At 38.5% G+C, this 23,171-nt stretch overlaps 1 protein-coding gene across 1 annotated transcript; it reads left to right on the plus strand.

The window, feature by feature from the left end:
• The first annotated feature begins 1,928 nt into the window (after window positions 1-1,928).
• Window positions 1,929-2,435, plus strand: LOC111917396 (uncharacterized). The gene has a single exon (XM_023913086.1). It carries the CDS (start codon window positions 1,929-1,931, stop codon window positions 2,433-2,435), a length of 507 nt encoding a protein of 168 aa, XP_023768854.1.
• Window positions 2,436-23,171: the final 20,736 nt, after the last annotated feature.

Genomic DNA, 23,171 nt, shown 5'->3' on the forward strand with positions numbered 1-23,171 from the left:
TCTCGGGTGATCGTGAGACGGTAATATCATATAAATCTTCAAACCTAGAGATATGAGTTGTTGACTATGAGTTGGTTATTCATTGATTGTACGAAAACGCATTGGTAACTCGATGTTATAAAACGTGCCTTTGTGAATAATTCAACAAGTAGTTAGTACAAGCATATCAGTCAAAGTTTATCTATTCCTTCTAGAAATAGAAGCGATATCTGGGCCCCTCGATGATTTGGTTTTGACCTATGTACCAGGCCCGGTCAGAACCTAATTGATGTGTGCAATTTAGTTCTATCTCGAAACAAATCGGAGATCGAGAAACAAATGCTGGACAATAAGTAAGACCATGTTCCATGTGTTTGTCTGGATGATATCATGAGAACAGAGGATTATATGATCACTTATCTTAAATGGCGTATCATCATCATCTCAGTTCCGAGAGACTTTGAAAGAGCTACGATTGCTAGTCGGATTTTGAAGTCATATTTGCAAATATAGTTATTAGACTTATCCAAGTGGGAGACTGTTGGATATAGTGTCTAAGTCCATAACTTTATTTGGTATGAACTTGACCCGACCCGGCATGGTCCATTTGGGTTGCATGGCATTGCAATACTTGGATAGACTAAATGAGAGAATAAGGCACTTATGATTATTAATATATTATAAGTTCTAATATATTAGTAATAGTATTATTTAATTAGTATTTGATCAAGTATTAATCTAGTATTAATTTGGTGATCAAAGTGAGACTAATTAAATATATAGGGTTGATTATGACAATCATCAATTCTTTTATGGTGGATTAATGATCCATGGTTTATGGGTTTGGTTATAACCATATGGAGCTCCATGGATAGTCCATGGCAGTTACAAACCCATGGGTCATGATAAATGAAGAGTCATGACAATTAGGGTTTACATTTGTAACTCCTAATTATGACACTATAAAAGAAACCCTATAGCATGCAAAATCGTTTCTAGAGTATTCTTGTGAGGGCATAGCCGATTTTGAAGTGTAGAAGTATTCTCTCTAGTTATTCCAAGGTTGTAGTGTTGTGTGAAGCATTTGAGGCACAGCATTTGGGGTGCTAGGCTCACAAAGTCTTGAAGGAATCCAAGCAACAACAAGGTATGTGTTTCTACCAGTTTTTATGATTTATGTAATCCCCATGCCATGCTAGTTAGGAAATAACCATGAAAAAGAAATTTGCATGTATATAGAGAAAACATAGATTCAAGGTTATTAGGGTTGCATGTACACTTAGGAAGTGTTAGAATGCTCAAACCCAAACAAATACATCCCAAAAGATCTTACCCGCCAACAAAAGAAGAAATTCTTTTCAGAAATAAAATATTACTTTTGGGATGAGCCTTATCTTTTCCGAAGTTGCACGGACGGAATCATACGAAGATGTGTGTTCGGGAATGAAAGCCGACAAATCTTGGAGCATTGTCATAGCGGGCCCACTAGTGGACATCATGGAGCACACTACACTACTAAGAAGATCTTTGATATTGGGTTTTATTGGCCCATAATTTTTAAGGATGCAACCCAATTTGTCAAAGAATGTGATGCATGTCAAAGAGCGGGAAGCATTTCATCCCGAAATGAAATGCCACAACAAAGTATTCAAGTGTGCGAGGTGTTTGATGTTTGGGGGATAAATTTCATGGGACCATTTCCCATGTCAAAAGAAAACAAATACATATTAGTGGCGGTGGATTATGTATCCAAATGGGCGGAGGCACAAACATTACCAACTAATGACGCTCGGGTGGTGGTGCGATTTTTGAAGAAGCTATTTTCAAGATTTGGACTCCCAAAAGCCCTTATAAGTGACTGAGGCACTCATTTTGCCAATGATCAGCTAGAGAAGGTGTTAAGGAAATATGGGGTAACTCATAAATTCTCTACATCTTACCATCCACAAATGAGTGGGCAACCCGAAGTGACCAATAAAGCCTTAAAGAGAATCTTGGAAAGATCAGTGGGGAGCAACCGGAAAGAGTGGTCGGACAAACTAGATGATGCACTTCGGGCCTTCCGAACAGCTTTCAAAACACCTATTGGTACTACACCATATAGACTAGTTTATGGAAGGCAATGTCATTTACCGGTGGAGATCGAGCATAAAGCTTTTTGGGCTTTAAAAATGTGTAACTTCAACATCGCGGAGCTCAAGAACAACCAGTTGATGCAAATGAATGCTCTTGAGGAACTTAGACATGATGCTTATACTAGTTCTTTAATTTATAAGGAGAAAACCAAAAGTTGGCATGACAAGAGGATCAAGAGTAATAAAGAGTTTCATGAAGGGCAAAAGGTGTTGCTTTTTAATTCAAGACTAAAACTTTTTTCAGGAAAACTCAAGTCAAGATGGGATGGTCCTTTTCTAGTAAAGAAGGTGTTTCCACATGGTGCTATAGACTTAATATGAAAAGATGGTAACCCTTTCATGGTAAATGGACATAAAGTGAAAAGATATGAAGGAGTCCCAAGGAATGAAGACATAGAAGAAGGGCTGTTGCTGGAGGGAATGGTAGAAACGTAGCAGGGGAGTAGTCCAGCTAATGACTCTTTCAAAAGAAGCACTTCCGGGAGCAACCCGCGTTTAGAGTTTGCTTTTCTTTTCCCTTTATATTTTTTTTAATTTCTTAGGTTCTATTTTATTTTCATTCATCCTCTGAAAGTATGTTTTAAATGATTGCTTGAGGGCAAGCAATGCCTAGAGTGTGGGGTGCTGTGTTAAAAAAATGAAGTTTTTCTCAATCTGCAAGACTTACTCGCCAAGTTTATACGCATACTCGGCGAGTCCATCTTAAAAAATCCAGAAACTCGCGAATACGTGGACCTACTCGTCGAGTAGGACTTTTCAACTCGATGAGTAGTAAATTTACACATGTAGTTTATAATATGTAAATAAGGGTTTTCACTCATTCTAAACATTACCCTAATACTCGCCGTGCATATCTAGTCTCGAGCCATTTCTTCCATTTTTTGTTGAATATCCATCTTTGAAGCAAAAAGGTATGATTTTTACTCCCAATACTTGTTAAAGGTGCAAGCTTTATCAAATTGTATCCCTTATTGTCACACCCCGAAAACCAAAGGCGGAATACATTTCCGGGGTTGACTACCATGTTGAGTATCAAATCCAATGTACATAGTAAGTAAAGTAAAACAAGCATTACATTACATAGTAACAGTTTTACATTTGTTTCAAAGTAAAGTTTGTACAGTTGTGATACATAGTATATATAGACAAAATGTAACGGGTCTTCATGTACACCGTCTTCAAGCAAAAGGATCTTCGGGTACCTGTTCTAACGCTGACCTGAGAACACAAGCGGTTTGAAAATCAGCATAAAGCTGGTGAGTTCATAAGCGGTTTTTGTTTGAGAAAAATGTTTCGGTTTCCTTTCTGTTTTTCTGAAATGTTATGTACACCAAGAAAATCCCGTATTTTCTTAAAAGTTGGTTAGCGTTTCACAAATGTAAAGTATAGTAAATTTGTACATTGAAAACATGTTTACTCATTTGAAAATGTACAGTTGGTTATCTGACTGGTTAAACTGTTCTGTTTACTTATTGTGTGTAATCAGGAAAGTCCCATACTTTCCTTATTGTATGTTACAAATTGTCAAAGATGTAATGTTATCCAGTTTGTTACTCTTTCTAGTTATGTAAGTGTTACCCAGGAAAGCCCCATGCTTTCCTGTATGAAGGTTTCTAATGTAAACGATGTTAAAGATGTAAAAGATGTAATTGTAGTTAGGTTCCATGTTTTTCCCAGGAAAGTCCCGTACTTTCCTGAATGTTAGCTATAGTACGTGAAAGATGTAAAAGATGTAAAGGATGTAAACGATGTATAAAGTAACCCATTATTACTGTAAGTAAATCTCTGTTATCCTAATTGCGAGTTCCATAACCATACAATAGACTGAAACCTGTGGCAATAAGTAGTCCACATGTGGCAATAAGTCGTCCACATACTTATGACTCTCGTCACCCTTGAACCATTTTGGTTCGGCTGTAGCTAGCAGCCAGGTGTGGGGTAGTCAGCCCCGTATAGATCTATACACTCAAGTCACGCTCTCTAAATACCAGAGATTCTGGTTATGGGTGTAGTCCTCCACTCGCATAATCCAGGTGGAGTGTTCTCCGAGGACGTGTCTCCAATCGTACAGGAATAACAAATTTACTAGTAATAATATGAAAGTCCTCCACTCTTATAAGTATGGGGAGTGTTACCGAGGACAACACAGTGTATAGGTATTATATTCAAATGTTTTAATGTCATGCTTTTGACTGATAAAATGTGGAAAACCATTTGTGAAATACATGTAAAACATACTAGTTCTAAAGACTTATTTCACAAATATATGTTACGTGATCTGTATGTTCGATCTGTTATCAGTTGTAGTTATCAATTATAAAAGCATGAGAATATGAAACACACATTTGAAAACATGTTATGAGTACAAGAATTCCCTTGTACTTTGCTTGTGTTCCCCCCTGAAAACATTGAAAACAGTGAAAAAGGGTAGGGGTATGAACTCACCGGACTCGGAAACGTGTAGGTTTTGAATGCTAGACGTCGGTTTGGGGTTTGATTACTTGCGATGACCCTATGTAAAATGATATAATGTCCATATATATACAATTAGAGATACATTCACTAATCATATGGAACATTACACTCCAATGAGATTAAACACCTCAAAATGAGCGTTTGGAGTGACCCGGGTGACATCTTTGGATTTGTAATGACACAAGGGACTTGGGACTTGAGTTTACTCCTCATAAGTAAACATTTTAAAGAGTTTACAACAATGAAACACCCACATACATGAGTTTACGGCCGTAAACTCATGTGGGTGAGGTTTTGGTGGTTTAAGTGCTCAATTGGACTTAAGGATTGCTAGAAATGATTATCTAAATACCTTGGAACACTTGGAATGGATTCAAATCATTTAAAACACGAGTTTACGGCCACACTCATAGAGTTTACGGCCGTAAACTCACCATGGCTAAGAATAATTGATTTGAGCTATTTAGGGCAATCACATGTGATTCAAACTAATTTTCTAAGCATTGTTATGAATTTAGAACATCAATTAAGACATTTATTGGAGTTTACGGCCTAGAGGTAGGTTCTAAGGCCATAAACTCTCCTTTACCATAGAAAAAGATAGTTTTTGGTGCTTAAAACAATCACATGTGATTCTAGAAATTTATACAAGCCATTTGTGTGTGTTTGATGCATCTTTAACATTGTTTTATGAGTTTACGGCCAAGGGTATGTTCCTAGGCCGTAAACTCCCATAAATCATACTTTTGATGTGTTTCAACCCTTTAAACCATTTTTAGATGCATCTAGATTTTGCCACAAAGCCATTGGTTGAGTTTGGAAGCATTTGAACATGTTTTAAGGCATTAAATCACCCTTTTAGAGGAGTTTACGGCCCAAGAGTGTGTCTTGGCCGTAAACTCTTCTTTATTACACAAAAATCAAGTTTCAAGTGTTCCAAGTCTAGATTAGCAAGTCCAAGGTTCATATCTAAGTCCCAACTAGGTTTTGGAAGGGTTAATTGGTTCAAATACCCTTTGTATATGAGTTTACGGCCCAAGAATGTTCCTTGGCCGTAAACTCACTTTTGTCCCTCTAAATTCATGTTCTACATGTTATAAGTTCTTTCCTTTAAGCCCTTAAGTCATATCTAGTGTCCAACTATGCAAAGGAAGGGTTTTAGGGCTTAAAAACCCTTGAAATATGAGTTTACGGCCCATGAAGGTTCCATGGCCGTAAACTCATGAATGTTGTCCTAATTCATGTCTCAAACTTGAAATTGGATGCCAAATATGTTATAGATTAAGGCTAGGAAGGTACCTTAGAGATTAGAATCCTTAATTTTGAGTTTTGATCCCTTAAGCTTGGATTAGGAGAGAGGTGGGTAATGTTTAGTGATAATTTGGCCAAAGGCTTCAAATGAAGTCCTAAACACGTTTATATAGTGTTTAAGTTTTGAACACGGTGGAATTCTACCCGATACCGGCATTATACTGGGTATTTGGTCGTACCCGATTGAGTTACCGTAACCCGATACGGTAAATTCTAGAATCATTCCGATTACTAAAGTTGGGTGTTAAATTGATTTCTAAATGTATTAAGACACTCATTAAGTCATTTTAAATGTGTCCTAATTAATGACTCAATTAAACGGAAGATCAGAAATTGGAAATCGGAACGACGATCGGTTGCGCGAATTTTACTATGAAAGAGTTACGATAAAATGATACGGAAATTTCGGGTTGTTACATTATCCCCCCGTTAAAGGGAATTTCGTCCCGAAATTCAAGTTTAGAACATAAGACAAGATACAAATCATGGATAAGAAAAGAGTTGTGGATACTTCTGTTTCATTGAGTCTTCCCGTTCCCAAGTGAATTCCGGTTCTCGCTTGGCATTCCAACTAACCTTCACTAACGGGATGCGACTTTGTTTTGTACGTTTGACTTCTCGATCCATGATTTCGATCGGTTCCTCCACAAAGTTGAGGTTTTCGTTGATCTCGATCTCGTCTAAGGGAATTGTTAGGGTTTCATCGGATAGGCACTTTTTGAGGTTTGAAACATGGAAGACAGGATGAATGTTACTGAGTTCATGAGGTAAATGAAGTTTATAGGCAACTGGACCAATCCTGGAGAGGATCTCAAAGGGTCCAATGTACCTCGGATTAAGTTTCCCACGCTTACCAAAGCGTACAGTGCCTTTCCAGGCGAGACCTTTAACAGGACACGGTCTCCAACCTGGAATTCTAGTGGTTTCCGACGATTATCAGCGTAACTCTTTTGACGATCACGTGAGGCTTTCAGTCGGTTACGGATTTGAATGATCTTTTCGGTGGTTTCACGGATGATTTCAAGACCAGTGAGAGCACTGTCGGGGACTCGACTCCTGGCTAACTGTGTATCCCCCACCTTGGCCCAGCACAGAGGGGATCTACACTTACGACCGTATAGGGCTTCGAACGGAGCAGCCCTAATGCTGGTGTGGTAACTGTTGTTGTACGAGAACTCGATCAAGGATAGGTGTGTATCCCATGACTTTCCAAAGTCAATGACACATGCCCGAAGCATGTCCTCCAGGGTTTGGATTATTCTCTCACTCTGTCCATCGGTCTGAGGATGATACGCCGTGCTCATATCTAGTTTGGTTCCAAGAGCTTTCTGAAGAGATTGCCAGAATCTGGAGGTAAACCTACTATCTCGATTAGAGATAATGGATATAGGTATACCGTGAAGACGTACTACCTCCTGGATGTAGATTCGCGCGAGTCTCTCCATCTTGTATGATTCTTTGATCGGGATGAAGTGAGCGGATTTTGTCAAACGATCGATAATTACCCAAATGGTATCGTACCCACTAGAACACTTGGGTAGTTTGGTGATGAAGTCCATGGTAATCATCTCCCATTTCCACTCGGGAATCTCGGGTTGTTGGAGCAGACCTGAAAGCTTCTGATGTTCGACTTTGAATTTGGCACAAGTCAGACACTTGCCCACAAATGTAGCTATCTCAGCTTTCATGTTTGGCCACCAGTATTGTTTCTTGAGATCCAGGTACATCTTGTCCGAACCCGGGTGAACAGAGTATTTGGTTCTGTGTGCTTCTTCCAGGACTATTTCCCTGAATCCACCGGATTTGGGAATCCAGATCCGATTCATGAAACAGTGAACTCCGTCACCTCTGATCTCAAGTTTCTTCTCCATCCTTCTCAAGGTTTCATCTGACACGTTCTCGGGTTTGAGGGCTGTATATTGAGCTTCTCGGATTTGCATGGGTAAATTGGAATGGATGGTCATCGTCTGGTTCCTCACTTTGTGGCTTGTACTATACTTTCGGCTAAGGGCATCTGCTACCACATTGGCCTGGCCGGGGTGGTAACGGATTTCACACTCATAGTCATTGAGTAATTCTACCCATCGCCGTTGCCTCATGTTTAAGTCTTTTTGATTAAAGATGTGCTGCAGACTCTTGTGATCAGTGTAAATTGTGCACTTGGTTCCGTAGAGATAATGTCTCCAAATCTTTAATGCGAAGATTACCGCTCCTAATTCCAAGTCGTGTGTGGTATAGTTGACCTCGTGTGCTTTCAGCTGTCTAGAGGCATAGGCAATCACCTTTCCTCTTTGCATAAGCACACAGCCTAAGCCTTGATTAGACGCATCGCAGTAGACAACGAAGTCCTCTGTTCCTTCAGGCAGAGACAGAACAGGCGCGCTGCATAAGGCTCTCTTTAATGTTTGGAATGCAATTGCTTGCTTATCACTCCAACAAAAGGGTACACCTTTTTGTGTTAGAGTGGTTAAAGGTTTGGCGATTTTGGAAAAGTTCTGAATGAATCGTCGATAATAGCCGGCGAGACCCAAGAATTGACGAATTTCTGTGGGTGTTTTCGGTGCCGACCAATTTTCTATCGCTTTAATCTTGGAAGGATCTACATGAATACCCTCCTCGCTTACCACATGACCGAGGAAAGTTACCTTCCTTATCCAGAATTCACATTTGGAAAATTTCGCGTAAAGCTTTTCGGATCTAAGAGTTTCCAATACTAGCCTCAAGTGTTGTTTGTGGTCTTCTTCGTTTCGGGAGTATACGAGGATGTCGTCAATGAACACGATAACGAATTTGTCTAAGAAGGGACGGCACACCCGGTTCATCAGATCCATGAACACAGTCGGTGCATTGGTTAGACCGAAGGGCATCACTACGAATTCGTAGTGTCCATACCGAGTCCTAAAAGCTGTCTTGGGAACATCATTCTCCTGGACTCGTAACTGATGGTACCCTGATCGAAGGTCTATCTTAGAAAAGTAGCTGGCTCCCTGAAGTTGATCGAAGAGGTCGTCTATTCTTGGAAGAGGATATCGGTTCTTAACGGTTAACTTGTTCAGTTCACGATAATCGATACACATCCGAAAGGATCCATCTTTCTTTTTGACAAACAGAATCGGAGCTCCCCAGGGTGAGGAACTCGGTCTAATGAATCCTTTACTGAGTAACTCATTGAGTTGACTGGATAACTCCTGCATTTCTGCCGGAGCTAAGCGATACGGGGATTTTGCTACGGGAGTAGCTCCAGGAATTAGGTCAATACGGAACTCGACTTGACGTTCGGGAGGAATCCCTGGAAGTTCTTCGGGAAACACATCGGGAAAGTTACAGACTTCGGGAATGCTCGCGAGGTCTCTAACTTCTTGTTTCTCGTTGATCACATGAGCTAAGAATGCAACACATTCCTTTCGAAGGAACTTTCGAGCTTTGATGCAAGAAATGATATGAAGGTTGGAACTGGGTTTATCACCATAGATTATGAGAGTTTGATCCGAAGGAAGATTGAGACGGATAGCTTTTTCGTAACAAAGAATGTCAGCATGATTGGGACTCAACCAATCCATGCCAATGATAACATCAAAGCTCTTAATGGAAACGGGCATGAGATCTATAGGAAATGAGTGATCATTTAGGGTAAGCGTACAACCTATGAATACATCGTTAGCGCTTTCTTTCTCACTGTTAGCCATCTCGACGGTAAATGTTTCAGTTAGTGGTTGAGGATTTGATTTTAGATTATGTTTGAATGCATGACTAACAAAACTCCTTTCAGCACCCGAATCGAAAAGAATACTAGCATATGAGTTGTCAAGAAGGAACGTACCCGAAACAACAGTGGGATCAGCAACTGCTTCCTCCCGTCCCATGGTTAGGACCCTTCCTGTGTTATCAGCAGTTGACTTCTTGGGACAGTTCCTTTTAAAGTGTCCAACTTCACCACAGTTATAGCAGGTTTGACTAACACCTGCTCCCGATGTTTGGTTGGCTGATTGGGTAGGAGTTCTGCAGTATCGAACAGTGTGCCCTTTCTTACCACAGTTGGTGCAAGACAATTCTCGACAGGGACCAGGATGATGATGGTATTTACACTTGTCACACAGAGGAAGGTTACCAGCATATTTACTGGTAGGAGTTGAGGCTGTGGATCCCATAGCAGAAACAGCAACAACAGGAGTAGCAGTAGCAGCATGGACTGTTACCGTCTGTTGTTTCTTAGATGATCCTTGGGAAGATTGACCTTTCTTCTTTTTCCAGAATTTCCTCTTTTCACCACTCCTTTGAGTCGGCTCAGAAGTGGTAGTGATTTCCTTGACATCGTCGTTGTGATCAATCAGAATTTGTGCTAAGGTCTTGGCACTATCATAGGTATCCGGACGAGCAGCCAAAACATGACTCTTTATTGGTTGAGATAATCCCCAAACGAACCTTTCGATCTTTTTGTTTTCTAGAGTGACTAGTCCCGGGCAGAGAAGTGCAAGATCATCAAATCGGGAAGTATATGCAGCAATATCGGAACCTTTCATCTTCAGGTTTCAGAGCTCGTGCTCTAATTTCTGCATTTCACCACGGGGGCAATACTCAGCAATAAGAAGTTCCTTCATGGCCTCCCAGCCCATGGCATTGGCTACGGGTAAGGTTAGAGATTTGACTCGGCCATTCCACCAAGTCAAGGCCTTATCCGCGAAGGTACAGGCTGCAAATTTTACTTTATCAGACTCTGCACAGGCACAGATTTCAAAGATGGACTCGATTTTTTCGAACCATCGAGATAAGGAAATGACACCTCCAGCGCCATTAAAGGATGTTGGTTTTGCATTCATGAAATCCTTATAGGAACCCCCTCTTTGGTGTCCCTGGCTACCCTCAGGGTTTTGAGATTGAGTACCACCACCCGAACCACTAGGGTTCATTTGTGACATAGATGCTACCATTGCAGCTGTCATCATTGTCTGAATTGATGCCAGGTCAAACTGGGGAGGAGGTGGCGGCGAAGAAGGATTGTTGTTGTTCTTTGAGCTAGGTCTCTTTCGGGGAGGCATCTTGATCTAATAAGATCAAGAAAGAGAGGATGGTAAGTCCTCTACATTGAATCGATAGATACGACAGTTATATGATTCGAGTAAGCGATAAAGCAGGAAAGAGTTATCGAACAGATAATTTATCGCTAAGAGTGATCACAGGGAAACCACTTGAATAAGGACTACTACAGAGGATCGGGATCGAGAAATACTCCCATAGTATTTCATGAATTGTTTACGACAATGATTCGATGTTTGGGATATTAGGGTAAGTTTTAGGCATGCCACATACCACAGTCACTCCCAAGCACATGTTGGCCGTGTCTCGAATGAATATAGTTGGCCAGGCTATATTGACCCTAGACACGACTACATAACTGCCCAGGTTTAACCATAGTACACAACACCCATTTACTTATGTTCTGTTCTACTTGTGGTTACGGATGGCGACGGTTCGGTATACTTGTATACTTTTGAAAATACTTGTAGTTTGAAGATACTTTTAATTCAGAGCACTTAGGCCCTTTAATGTTTATAGTTTTATACCATGTAAGGTTTGGTATACTTTATTCACTATAAACAAGGGCTCTGATACCAATCTGTCACACCCCGAAAACCAAAGGCGGAATACATTTCCGGGGTTGACTACCATGTTGAGTATCAAATCCAATGTACATAGTAAGTAAAGTAAAACAAGCATTACATTACATAGTAACAGTTTTACAGTTGTTTCAAAGTAAAGTTTGTACAGTTGTGATACATAGTATATATAGACAAAATGTAACGGGTCTTCATATACACCGTCTTCAAGCAAAAGGATCTTCGGGTACCTGTTCTAGCGCTGACCTGAGAACACAAGCGGTTTGAAAATCAGCATAAAGCTGGTGAGTTCATAAGCGGTTTTTGTTTGAGAAAAATGTTTCGGTTTCCTTTCTGTTTTTCTGAAATGTTATGTACACCAAGAAAATCCCGTATTTTCTTAAAAGTTGGTTATTGTTTCACAAATGTAAAGTATAGTAAATTTGTACACTGAAAACATGTTTACTCATTTGAAAATGTACAGTTGGTTATCTGACTGGTTAAACTGTTATGTTTACTTATTGTGTGTAATCAGGAAAGTCCCATACTTTCCTTATTGTATGTTACAAATTGTCAAAGATGTAATGTTATCCAGTTTGTTACTCTTTCTAGTTATGTAAGTGTTACCCAGGAAAGCCCCATGCTTTCCTGTATGAAGGTTTCTAATGTAAACGATGTTAAAGATGTAAAAGATGTAATTGTAGTTAGGTTCCATGTTTTTCCCAGGAAAGTCCCGTACTTTCCTGAATGTTAGCTATAGTACGTGAAAGATGTAAAAGATGTAAAGGATGTAAACGATGTATAAAGTAACCCATTATTACTGTAAGTAAATCTCTGTTATCCTAATTGCGAGTTCCATAACCATACAATAGACTGAAACCTGTGGCAATAAGTAGTCCACATGTGGCAATAAGTCGTCCACATACTTATGACTCTCGTCACCCTTGAACCATTTTGGTTCGGCTGTAGCTAGCAACCAGGTGTGGGGTAGTCAGCCCCGTATAGATCTATACACTCAAGTCACGCTCTCTAAATACCAGAGATTCTGGTTATGGGTGTAGTCCTCCACTCGCGTAATCCAGGTGGAGTGTTCTCCGAGGACGTGTCTCCAATCGTACAGGAATAACAAATTTACTAGTAATAATATGAAAGTCCTCCACTCTTAAGTGTGGGGAGTGTTACCGAGGACAACACAGTGTATAGGTATTATATTCAAATGTTTTAATGTCATGCTTTTGACTGATAAAATGTGGAAAACCATTTGTGAAATACATGTAAAACATACTAGTTTTAAAGACTTATTTCACAAATATATGTTATGTGATCTGTATGTTCGATCTGTTATCAGTTGTAGTTATCAATTATAAAAGCATGAGAATATGAAACACACATTTGAAAACATGTTATGAGTACAAGAATTCCCTTGTACTTTGCTTGTGTTCCCCCCCCCCCCTGAAAACATTGAAAACAGTGAAAAAGGGTAGGGGTATGAACTCACCGGACTCGGAAACGTGTAGGTTTTGAATGCTAGACGTCGGTTCGGGGTTTGATTACTTGCGATGACCCTATGTAAAATGATATAATGTCCATATATATACAATTAGAGATACATTCACTAATCATATGGAACATTACACTCCAATGAGATTAAACACCTCAAAACGAGCGTTTGGAGTGACCCGGGTGACATCTTTGGATTTGTAATGACACAAGGGACTTGGGACTTGAGTTTACTCCTCATAAGTAAACATTTTAAAGAGTTTACAACAATGAAACACCCACATACATGAGTTTACGGCCGTAAACTCATGTGGGTGAGGTTTTGGTGGTTTAAGTGCTCAATTGGACTTAAGGATTGCTAGAAATGATTATCTAAATACCTTGGAACACTTGGAATGGATTCAAATCATTTAAAACATGAGTTTACGGCCACACTCATAGAGTTTACGGCCGTAAACTCACCATGGCTAAGAATAATTGATTTGAGTTATTTAGGGTAATCACATGTGATTCAAACTAATTTTCTAAGCATTGTTATGAATTTAGAACATCAATTAAGACATTTATTGGAGTTTACGGCCTAGAGGTAGGTTCTAAGGCCGTAAACTCTCCTTTACCATAGAAAAAGATAGTTTTTGGTGCTTAAAACAATCACATGTGGTTCTAGAAATTTATACAAGCCATTTGGGTGTGTTTGATGCATCTTTAACATTGTTTTATGAGTTTACGGCCAAGGGTATGTTCCTAGGCCGTAAACTCCCATAAATCATACTTTTGATGTGTTTCAACCCTTTAAACCATTTTTAGATGCATCTAGATTTTGCCACAAAGCCATTGGTTGAGTTTGGAAGCATTTGAACATGTTTTAAGGCATTAAATCACCCTTTTAAAGGAGTTTACGGCCCAAGAGTGTGTCTTGGCCGTAAACTCTTCTTTATTACACAAAAATCAAGTTTCAAGTGTTCCAAGTCTAGATTAGCAAGTCCAAGGTTCATATCTAAGTCCCAACTAGGTTTTGGAAGGGTTAATTGGTTCAAATACCCTTTGTATATGAGTTTACGGCCCAAGAATGTTCCTTGGCCGTAAACTCACTTTTGTCCCTCTAAATTCATGTTCTACATGTTATAAGTTCTTTCCTTTAAGCCCTTAAGTCATATCTAGTGTCCAACTATGCAAAGGAAGGGTTTTAGGGCTTAAAAACCCTTGAAATATGAGTTTACGGCCCATGAAGGTTCCATGGCCGTAAACTCATGAATGTTGTCCTAATTCATGTCTCAAACTTGAAATTGGATGCCAAATATGTTATAGATTAAGGCTAGGAAGGCACCTTAGAGATTAGAAGCCTTAATTTTGAGTTTTGATCCCTTAAACTTGGATTAGGAGAGAGGTGGGTAATGTTTAGTGATAATTTGGCCAAAGGCTTCAAATGAAGTCCTAAACATGTTTATATAGTGTTTAAGTTTTGAACACGATGGAATTCTACCCGATACCGGCGTTATACGGGGTATTTGGTCGTACCCGATTGAGTTACCGTAACCCGATACGGTAAAGTCTAGAATTATTCCGATTACTAAAGTTGGGTGTTAAATTGATTTCTAAATGTATTAAGACACCCATTAAGTCATTTTAAATGTGTCCTAATTAATGACTCAATTAAACGGAAGATCGGAAATTGGAAATCGGAACGACGATCGGTTGCGCGAATTTTACTATGAAAGAGTTACGATAAAATGATACGGAAATTTCGGGTTGTTACATTATCCCCCCGTTAAAGGGAATTTCGTCCCGAAATTCAAGTTTAGAACATAAGACAAGATACTTATTTCACCCAAAACTCGGATTTAGAGTTTCGTCAATTTTTAGGGTTTTGAATTTAGTATGAATTAGGTGGTTTTAGGCATAATTTCTTTTGGATTTGTGTTTTATAGACTTAGTAAAGCAAACCCCAATGAAGAATTAGATGTTTTTACGGACCTATAATGGTTCGATGATAATCTGGTCCTGAAGTTCTTCCTACTGGCCGAGTAATTCTTGAACTCGGCAAGTAGGTGTTTTGACCAATCTGTATTATTGAAATTTAATTGTTGGGTGTTGTTTGTTTGTGCTTTCTTAATGTTATTTTGTAGGAACCATGTCCAGGAGAGGCCAAACTTCACGTGGGGGAAGCGAAGGAGACATCATGTGGCTTTCTTTTCGCTAAATCACCTTTAAATCTTCACAAGCACGCACTAACAGGCTGGAAGCGTTAAAGCAGAAGGAGATCCACTTTCCTAATGCCATAAACTGGGACTGGTTGGGAAAAGTCGGGTTGGAGGAGGAACTAACGCCGTACTTGATAAAGGCTTGTGATGTGGGAGATTCCACCATCATTTGTGATGGATGACTACGATTGTTCAAAATCCAAGAACCGGTTTACGCGGAATTGTGTTGGGAATTTTTTGCTACCATTTCATTACGGGGTGGTAGTGAGTAATACAATCCCAATATTATTTCATTTTCACTCAGTGGGGAGCTGCGACAATGCAACATGGTTGAGCTTTCGTGGAGGATTGACATTTATAACCAAAGTGTCATGCTAAATGAAGACTTTGAAAGCTTTTTGGAGCAGTGCCACAAAGACCTCCCCGAAGAGGTTGTTGCTTCCACTTGGTGGAACACTATTACCAACCGAGTGTACATTCCATCTTCCGCATAGGAGAGGATGCATAGGGACGATGAAGAGGGAGGAAGTGGTGTTGGGGGAGCTAATATGGACGAGGAAGATTGAGATTTGGTTGTTTTGTAATTTTATTTGTTTTTATTATGTTTGGTTTTGAAACATTGTTGAACTTGGATGATCGTTTTTTTAGGATTTTTGTTTTGGTTTTTTTCACTCGTGGTTGCATTTTTTTTTTTCAGGTTTGAAGGTTAGGATGCATTTAGAGTCTTAAGGGTCAAGATTCAAGTAAGGAATGTTTTGAAAGAGAGTGCGACGTTTTTCTATTAAAGGTCGAGTCCGTTAGATTCGGGAGTGATTGAGTGTGGTATTGCTGAGAAATTTAGAAGAAAAGTCACTGGATTACCCCTATGTAGCACCTCAGACGAAGAGTGAACAAACAGGAAGTTTTCCTCAACCCAACGCCTACTCGCCGAGTGCACATAGCCTACTCGGCGAGTACATCGGTAATTACACGATATTACTGTGAGTTGGCAATATACTCACCGAGTACACGATATACTCGCCTAGTTCAGCTACATTTTTGGAACCCCAGAGTTGTTTTGGGCATATCAATGGCAGTGTTGTTCATCTTTTTTCGCAGGGATTCACTTATGAAGGTTTCTAGAAGCTTTGTCCTATATATTTGAGTTGTTGGCAAGTCTACCACATGTGAAATGACGCCCAAGACATGGATGAGTTGTTCCTATGTCTAAAGTCATTCAAGAATTGTCACACCCCCGAACCAGACGGCGGAAAACGTCTGAGGGCTGTTGTGACTCAATTGAATACCATCACAGTGAATATACATGAAACATAACATCATTCATCACCATGCATTGGAATAGTACAACTGGTAGTGTTTACATTTAGTACATTGTTTCAAAACATTACATTCCCAAAAAGTAGATTGTTCGATACTAGTTAAACAAACAACAAGATATCACTGAGTACATTTTTCCTTTCGATTTACCTGTTACCTGAGAATACAAGCATTTTGAAAAACGTCAACATATGAAATGTTGGTGAGTTCATAAGTAATGTTTGAAATATAATGTTTTGTATTGTTTTGAAAACCACCAGAAAATCCGATATTTTCTGGAAAGAGTATTGTGAAGATCCGTAAGTATGCTTGTTTGTTTCTATAAATGTAAAAATAATTGTTATACTTGGTATGCATCTCGTATGTGTATGAATTGAAAACCCTAGGAAAACCCGATGTTTTCCTAATACTTTGAATTACGCGTTTTATATGGTTGTTATACCGTTGTGGCGTGTGTATTCTATAATTCCAGGTGACATCAGATTAATTATGGTTTGTGAATTGTTATAAACATGCATTAATGCAAACAACTAGTTTACAACTATACAAACGATCCCTTAGGCGTCGTCCCTACTATTCACTTGATCCAACCACCCCGACTTCTCATAGCCCCACAACCGAGGAGAGAAGAGGGTACGAAGCCCCCAATATTTCCATAAGTCGTTCAAGGCTATCGTGAATGCGAAGGGCCCTTGGCCCGACTCGCATTTGTGAATTCCCGACTTTACTAGCAGTACCAAAGGACCCTTGGGGCCCAACAGCACAGAAGCCATTGAAAGTCCTTTTACACGGAATTAGGTCATATGAGACCCAACAACATGTAAGCGAGTTTCCTTCGGGCCTAAAGATCATGTCATTGGGCTAGCTAGGCCCAACAAGCACGATTTGAAACTTTCGGGCCCAAAGATGGTGTATCGACGTCTAGTGTATTCCCACGTGTGTATTGACTTCTTGAAATTTCCGCGTGTGTACTGAAGTATCGTCGTATTATTATTTTCGGATTCGTTGTTGATTCGAGACCGAATCAGTTCGTTTGGTAACGATTTTGGTGTTGAAGGTGTATTATATTTCGCTAGTAGTCGTGGTACTGGTATTTTATCATAACAAATTTATTATTTCAAAACATTAGAAATTTTCTTTTTGCAACCCCTTTCTTTTGGATAAATTACAATTTTGGCTCTTTGTATGATAGAATTTCCATTTTAGTCCTTAAACCATTTTTCTTGACACTATAGTATCAAAACATGTAGAAAAGGTATTTTTCAGCTCAAATTTATTTGAAAACTAGTTTTAGTCCCTCAAAATGAAGTTTTCTCGGCTGAAACCTCAATTTTTCGCAATTTTTACACTTTTGGCCCACAATAGAATTTTTTTGCATCTTTGGTCCTTTTTATATGTGAAAAGCATTTTTAACCCTTGAAATGGACTTGGAGCACTAGTAGTCCCCTGTTTTACAGAAATGTATGGTTTTAGTCCCTCTACTTTGAAAATCTCGTAAATTGTGCCTTATTGGGCCGAAATGTTCATTTTTTGCCCATTATGCTTAAAATTTCACCTTTTAATCCCTCAAAAGAGTATATTTCCAAAAAAAATACATTGTTGAAACTGTTTTGACTCATTTCAACCATCAAAATTCGTATATTGTCATTTTGGGCCCTTTAATTTTATATTTTTAACATTTTGAGTCCAAAAATGGGTTTTTAGCCCAAAGATGTTCACTTTAACCAACTTGGTTATTTTTCTAGAAATGATTTGTATGTAATGATATAATTTATACTAGTTTCATACAACTTAATGTAATTCTCGGTTTTAAGGCCTTTTTGACTAGATCCAACACCACAATCACATAAGAACGTATACATACACATAGAAATCACACAAAGCATACATATACTCATAGATCTACACATTTGCTTGTATCCCTCCCCTCAAAACTTATAAAACTGAAAAATAGGAGGTATGAAGCTCACCTTGAGTTGTAGTTTCGGTTTTGAAGAGAGAAAAGAAGAAAATTTCGATCCTAGCAAGTCTTCTTGGTAGATTTCGAGTGTAGGGAGGTTCTAGGAGAGTGATCAAGATTTTTATATGGATTAGAAGAAGATTTTGATAAAACAAAGTTCCTAAATCATAGATCCAAACTTGATCTTACCTTAGGTGAAGAATTTGTAGAGATATCCTCTTGAAAGCTTCTTAGATCTCGAATTTTTGGAGAAGAAAGGATGGAGTTTCTTGAGAGAAAAATGAGTGAAATGTTTGTGTGTGTGTTTGTGTGTGTGTGTGTGTGTGCTTGAGTTCGGCCGAGAGTATGAAGTGAGAGAGAGAAATAGAGTTAGCTAGTCATGGAAGTATGTGAGTGCATGGATGTTTGAGTTTCCTTGCATGGAAATCCCTTGAGTAATGGTGAGGTGGCACTCACAAAGTCAACTCCCTTTCTCTTGGGCTTGGGCCGAGAATGGGGAGAGTGAGAGGAGGTTTTTGGGCTTTTTTCTCCTAAGCCCATATTATAGTTAGGCTGGAGGATTGTTAGTCCTATAAAAATATAAACGTGATTTTTATGCTTTGTTAGGCTTGCTTAGGTTAATTATGGTCCAAAATAGTTCATAATATTTGATTTATTTCACTCTAGGCCCAATATGGCTCAAAACAGTGAAATAATTGGAAGTGGGTCCAATTACAGCCCATTTAGGGGTTCTAAGCCCAAGATAGTCAAATTGGAAGTTTATTGGTCCATTGGGCTCAATAAGCAAGTCCTAGTCCAAAATGGACGTAAACAAGAACTTCTAGGGTTTCCAATTGCTTGTTGACTATTTGTAGTGCTTGTATGAAGTGTTTGATTGAAAATTTGTTGTTATAGAGTAAGTATCATGCATGCTTTCATGTCTTAGATGTTGGGTTATGAGCATTCTAACACTCCTAAGTGTACATGCAACCCTAAATACCTTGGATCTATGTTTTCTCTATTATACATGCAAATATGAATATCCAAGGTATTATCCTAAACTAGCATACAAAAAACTATCAATATAACAAGATAGAATACATACCTCTTTAATGGTGCTTGTCTTCATGAAGCTTGAGTGCCTAGTGCCCCAAGTGTGACACCTCAAATGGTTTACAATCATCAAAACACTTAGAATGACTTGAGAGAGTTCTATACTTCATGAAAATCGGCTAGCCCTTTCTTACTCTCACTAGTGGCCGATTTTTCCTCAAGAATAAGATGCTTATATAGTTATACAATTAGGGTAAACTCTAATTGTCATGACTTTCCATTTCCTTGGATCCATGGGTTCAAATACACCATGGAGCATCCATGGAGTATCATATGGGTTTTGGCCCAACTAGATAATCCATGGATCATTAGCCCACTATACAAGTATGGATGATTTACACAATCAACCCATATATTTAATTAGTCTTCTTTTGATCACTTAATTAATCCTAGATTAATTCTTGATCAATACTAATTAAATAATCTTATTATTCTTATTATTAATATATTAGAACTTATAATATATTAATAACCGTAAGTGTCTTATTTCTCTCATTTAGTCTATCCAAGTGCATGATGGTATGCAACCCAAATGGACCATGCCGGGTCGGGTCAAGTCTTACCAATTATAGTTATGGACTTAGACATTAATCCAACAGTCTCCCACTTGGATAAGTCTAAAACTATTATTGCGTATGACTTCAGGAACCAACTGGCAATCGTAGCTCTCAAAAGCTTCTGTCGAACTCTGACCTTGTAGATGAACTCTGATATTGTCAATGACTTGTCCATTAGATAGCGGATCATATATTCCTCCATTCTAGATATCATATGGACTGAGACATGGATTATAATCAGTCTCTCTGTCCATTTGTTGTTTCCCGATTTCCGATTTATGACGAGTGACTAATTGAACAAATCAAATCAATCCTGGCCCGGCCGAGCACTTCCATTTATCATCATCAAATCATCGAGGGGCCCACAGATATCGCTTTTATCCCGAAGGTAAAAGGAATGGATAAACTTCGACTCATATGGCTTGTTCTACTACTTGTTGAATCATACACAAAGACACGTTTTTATAACATCGAGTTACCAATGCATTTTCGTGCAATCAATGTACAACCAACTCGTAGTAACAACTCATATCTCTAGGTTTGAAGAATATAAGATATTATCGTCTCATGATCACTCATGATAAAACCCATGAAGTGATTCCAATGAGCGCGGGTTGAATCCAATACTCAGAACTTATGAGCACTCATGAGTGTTGTAGCCATTTGTCCAACACCTTAGACCTCTACAAGCCAACTCATGACAGTCTTAATTCATATCTACTTCCAACATATGACCGACGGTGGATGGTTTGAATAACTTAGTCCTTTCGGAAGAATAACCTAGTTTATTCGGGAAGTCAAAACATGCAAAGTGAAACACAATAATAATTGAATCCAATATGGTATGAAAACCTATGAACATAAATAAAACACCTTTTATTTATCACCATATGATTACACATTATTCATTGTATACTGTTTCAGCTATCAACTTTATTCTTGAATTTAAAAACAATAGTTGTCCCATGCTCCAAGCATGTACACTATGTTTTCTAAACACTAGTCATGCCATACACCAAGTATGCATACTGTGTTTGTCTATGATCTTTACTTTGTGAACTAGATCAATTGAACATAACTTCAATGATTCTCTTTTCACATTCCCAAATCCTTACTGCAAATGCAAGAATTCCAAATTCATGCCATTTACTGAAATCTGTTAGATTCTAAACTTATATGCATTGATCCTCTTGTAACGATTATGCACAAATTCACAAAGACTTGGTAACAATCATTACAGAGTATTCCAAAGGATATCAATTCCTTAGAAACATCCTTCTTGCTTTAAGTTTCCTTAATCTTACATAGATTGAAATCTCTGACTTTGAAACATTTCCAGATTCCATTTTGACTATCGCTTCTGAACAAGAGTTGCCTCCTTACAGATTATGTCAATATGGTCCTTCCAGAATTATCACTATACTTCCAACTGTCCTTGAGCAACCAATCTTTGGTAAACCTTAGATTGTCCTCGACAATTGTTTAATTCTTTTAGTCATATCCAATTCTAAACCTTTTCCCTTCATAATGCCCCAGGCATTTGGAAAATTTAGAAGGGATGAATATAGCACATGTAATCGATCCTATATCCGAAGCATATGGGACACGATTCATGATGTCTCACATAAAGACTAAACCAGTCTTTTGCTATAAAATTTCCATTTCTATTTGCCAAGTTCTCATAATTCAGATTATGAAAAGGGATGCCGTAATCATAATCGAATTTTAGAACGCAAATAATGGACCCATATACAGAATTTCCCTATGTTGAGCCATTCCAACATGAAATTCATATATATCCTTGACTAAATGATTAAAACCTCACGATCTAAGCTTATAGATTTGAGATGAAGTATAATTTCCTCTCCCTTAATTATAGCAAAACAACTTTTTCCCAATTAAAACTTTTGTTTTCTATAATTAACACTGGTAACTTGCAATACTTATCATAATTATCATGCTCCCACTAACATGATGATTATTAGCATAACACTTATGCTCCCACTAGCTTTGACATGTATTCAGAAATCAGCTGGACTTCTAGAAATCAATACTTTATTGACCTTCTTACCAAAGTTCAGATTTCTGATACTGGATTGTTTTGATAGAACTTTATCAAAATCATACACCTTCCCTTAGATAGCACACTTGTGTGTCTAAACAATTATGAAGAGGGATGCCGTAATCATAATGGTTAGACCTTTTTGCCACTTCTCACAAGTCCAGGTTAGTGTGCCGGTAAACCACACACGCTCCACTAACGACTTTGAGAATGCAAATATCACAATTGCTATCTAGCTAAAATCTACTTAGTGAAAGTGCTTCCTCACCATCATTTTCATGAATCGGAGAGAAACCTTATGACACTTAGATTTAATGGTGTATGTGTTCTTATCCATGTGAATTGTCAAAACCATAGTCACAAGACAAGGATAATGACAAATCCAAACTCATATGGATTGAACTCAATCTTAACTTCTTGCCACCTGGCAGCTCAAGGGCCTGCCATTGCTTCCAAGTTGTTATGCAACCAATTGAGGACTCTAAGAACTCATATGCAAAGCCAACTTTAATTGGAATGGGCACAGAATATGTCAACACGATAGGCTATAAACCTTAAGTCGTGTGCTAGTGAAGAACTTTAGGTTTTATTCTTGATTAGTTCTTGAGACTTTCAAGACCTTTAAGACTCCCACTGTCCTCTTGACCTATAAGACTCCCTTGTCAAACATCCAAGAGATAGTGTGGATTCTAACCAAGACAAACACTTCACACAATTGGCCTAAGTTGGTCTTTGTTTTATCCAAAACATCACAACTTACCAATTTCAAATGTACAAGAGTAGAAAACTTTTACTCTTACATTTGATAAGTGTTCTTAAACCTTCTTTAAGACATGTCACTCATATTACAATCTTGGAGTATGACTCTAAGACTTGTATTGGAACGAAGTATGACTCATCTTCTTGATTTAACCATTTCAACAATTTCAAGATCCTTTCTTCTTAGTCATAAGAATGCACTAAGACTTCCTTAGAGAACAAATTTTGA

The sequence above is a fragment of the Lactuca sativa genome, chromosome 2, assembly GCF_002870075.4.
Source record: "Lactuca sativa cultivar Salinas chromosome 2, Lsat_Salinas_v11, whole genome shotgun sequence".
In the NCBI taxonomy this organism is placed as follows: Eukaryota; Viridiplantae; Streptophyta; class Magnoliopsida; order Asterales; family Asteraceae; genus Lactuca; species Lactuca sativa.